This window comes from Frankliniella occidentalis, unplaced genomic scaffold (assembly GCF_000697945.3).
Source record: "Frankliniella occidentalis isolate FOCC.00 unplaced genomic scaffold, Focc_3.1 Scaffold13, whole genome shotgun sequence".
Lineage (NCBI taxonomy): Eukaryota > Metazoa > Arthropoda > Insecta > Thysanoptera > Thripidae > Frankliniella > Frankliniella occidentalis.
The window spans coordinates 881,456-883,360 of NW_026267143.1; the positions used below are offsets into that span (position 1 = coordinate 881,456).

General features: G+C 47.3%; 2 protein-coding genes and 1 non-coding gene across 10 annotated transcripts in view; all 3 read left to right on the forward strand.

Annotated features, from left to right (window-relative positions):
- The window catches only part of LOC113217609 (serine/threonine-protein kinase mig-15), a gene marked incomplete at its 5' end in the record, with an annotated part of 35,297 nt that overhangs the window by 1,780 nt on the left and 31,612 nt on the right, over positions 1-1,905 (forward strand).
- Positions 154-225, forward strand: Trnae-uuc (transfer RNA glutamic acid (anticodon UUC)). Its single transcript has one exon. It is a non-coding gene; the product is annotated as a tRNA-Glu (tRNA).
- The window catches only part of LOC127748780 (misshapen-like kinase 1), a 12,450-nt gene continuing 11,412 nt past the window's right edge, over positions 868-1,905 (forward strand). The window contains exon 1 of the mRNA XM_052263625.1: positions 868-1,191. Within this exon, the coding sequence (XP_052119585.1) occupies positions 1,120-1,191 (72 nt within the window). The 5' untranslated portion in view covers positions 868-1,119. The remainder of the gene's footprint in view (positions 1,192-1,905) is intronic.

Below are 1,905 nucleotides of genomic sequence, written 5' to 3' on the forward strand. Positions count from 1 at the left end.
GTTCGCACTTCCCGCGGCTGACTTCGGCCGCCGCTTCGGTCACCTTCGGTCGCTTCCGACTGCGCTCGGGAGTCCTCGCTCGTGCGGCAACGTCGCCAGAGGCGCCTTCCCCCTCTCCTACATGAACGCTGCCATGGTTGGAAATGCCCACCATCCGATGTGGTCTAGTGGTTAGGATTTCTGGCTTTCACCCAGGAGGCCCGGGTTCGATTCCCGGCATCGGAATCTTTTTCCGCCCCAGCAGCGCCACGTGTTTCTGTAGGTCAACTTGAAGTACGTGCATGTTTCTTCGCGTTACTTTATTTACCAACTTGGTTCTTTTGCACAGCATCGGTAACGTCGCCGTTGTTGTGCCCAAGGTTCGTTGACTTATCGATCGCCAGGCCTCCTACGAGACGATATCTTTCTGACTGTGGCCATGTTGTCGTGCCCTAGACCTCATGGGGCAGGGCAGTCGGCGACTTCTAATTCGGGTATAAACTCTCAGATAGATACGGCAAGTCAACGAATCCACAGCAGAAATCGGCTTTCCTCCCAGTTATCGTGGAAAAGTTCATTGACTGCAGTGAATCGAAGAGAGAGGGACCTGGGTGGGAGGGAAGTTTGACGGTCTCACACTCTGGGCAACACCATCGGCTCACGGGTATGCGGCAGGACTAAGGAAATTAGACGTTTGAGCTTTCAGCGACACGCAAACTAACCTTTCGGTTTATGTCTCGTATGCATTTTCGACATCCACGCTGAAAAAGACGGGGCTCTATCGTTAGTTATCCTGAGCGGTGCTCGTCTTTCACGCGGATATGGTGGCAGTGCCGGTCGCAGCCTTGTAGGAAGTCTCTCTCCACCGACCTGGCCGACATTCGGAGGGCGGTGGCTCTAGCTGACGTCACTTTACGTCTGGACTGGAGCCTAGCGTTTGATGATAGGTGTGACGATCTCGCGGGATGGGGACTCACACGTATTGTGGGCAAAATATTTTCGTTGTATGGAGGTAGCGGTACCTTTTGAACCTTTGGACATTAGTGCGTGCTCGGGTCGCTGTTGTGGCGAGGCTCGGTGACTTGAAGGAGTGGCCGCCGCTGCAGTGTTTTGCCTTTGGCACTGGCACCCGTCAGCAAGATGGCGCAGAATAGTTCACTCGCCCCGAGTGTAAATTGTTCACTGGATGAGATTGATTTAAACGCCTTGAAGGTAAGTGTTGACTTGTATCTGAGCGACCGGTCGCTTTTCTCCCTGCCTGTCAATTTTCATGGGCCTGTGCCGAGTTCTTCCATATTTGTTTGTCGTTTTTCGTGGTCTGTTTATTGGGCTCATTCTTTGTTGCAGACACCTAGATAGTTAATTGCTTTGTTTGGATTTGTTTTTCGGTGTTAACGTTTCGATTTGATTTTTGCCGATTCTATTTTTCGTCTTATTTTGCTGAGTTGTTTACGTCTTATGTGCAATGTTTGTGACGGGTTAACCTCTATTATATCCACCCTACTACACACCCATTCCTGTCTGCTTTTGTTTTCCTCAAGTGACAGAAATGCTTTCTATCAATCAATGGTTGTATTATCAGATCCAATTGGAGCTATGCAGTGCTATGTCATGCTATGCTCTTGTGATTTTCTATTGTACGCGTCCTCTTTACACGGGCTTAAAACACTTCTGGCACCTTCATGAGTATATGTACCGTACAACTGTTTTTACATATACATGCTGAAAGTACTGCTAGTTAACTTTATCCATCTAAGTTTATAAACGAACCGTTTTTTTAAAATGACAATTTAACTTCTCTTTCTTACCCTCTTTAAGTCACATTAATAGTTATACTTTGTTAAATTACTTGAAATCATACGTGTGACATCATGTTCACTAATCTACAAGCCCATTGTTTTTCTTTTCTCATTGTTTATTTTAATT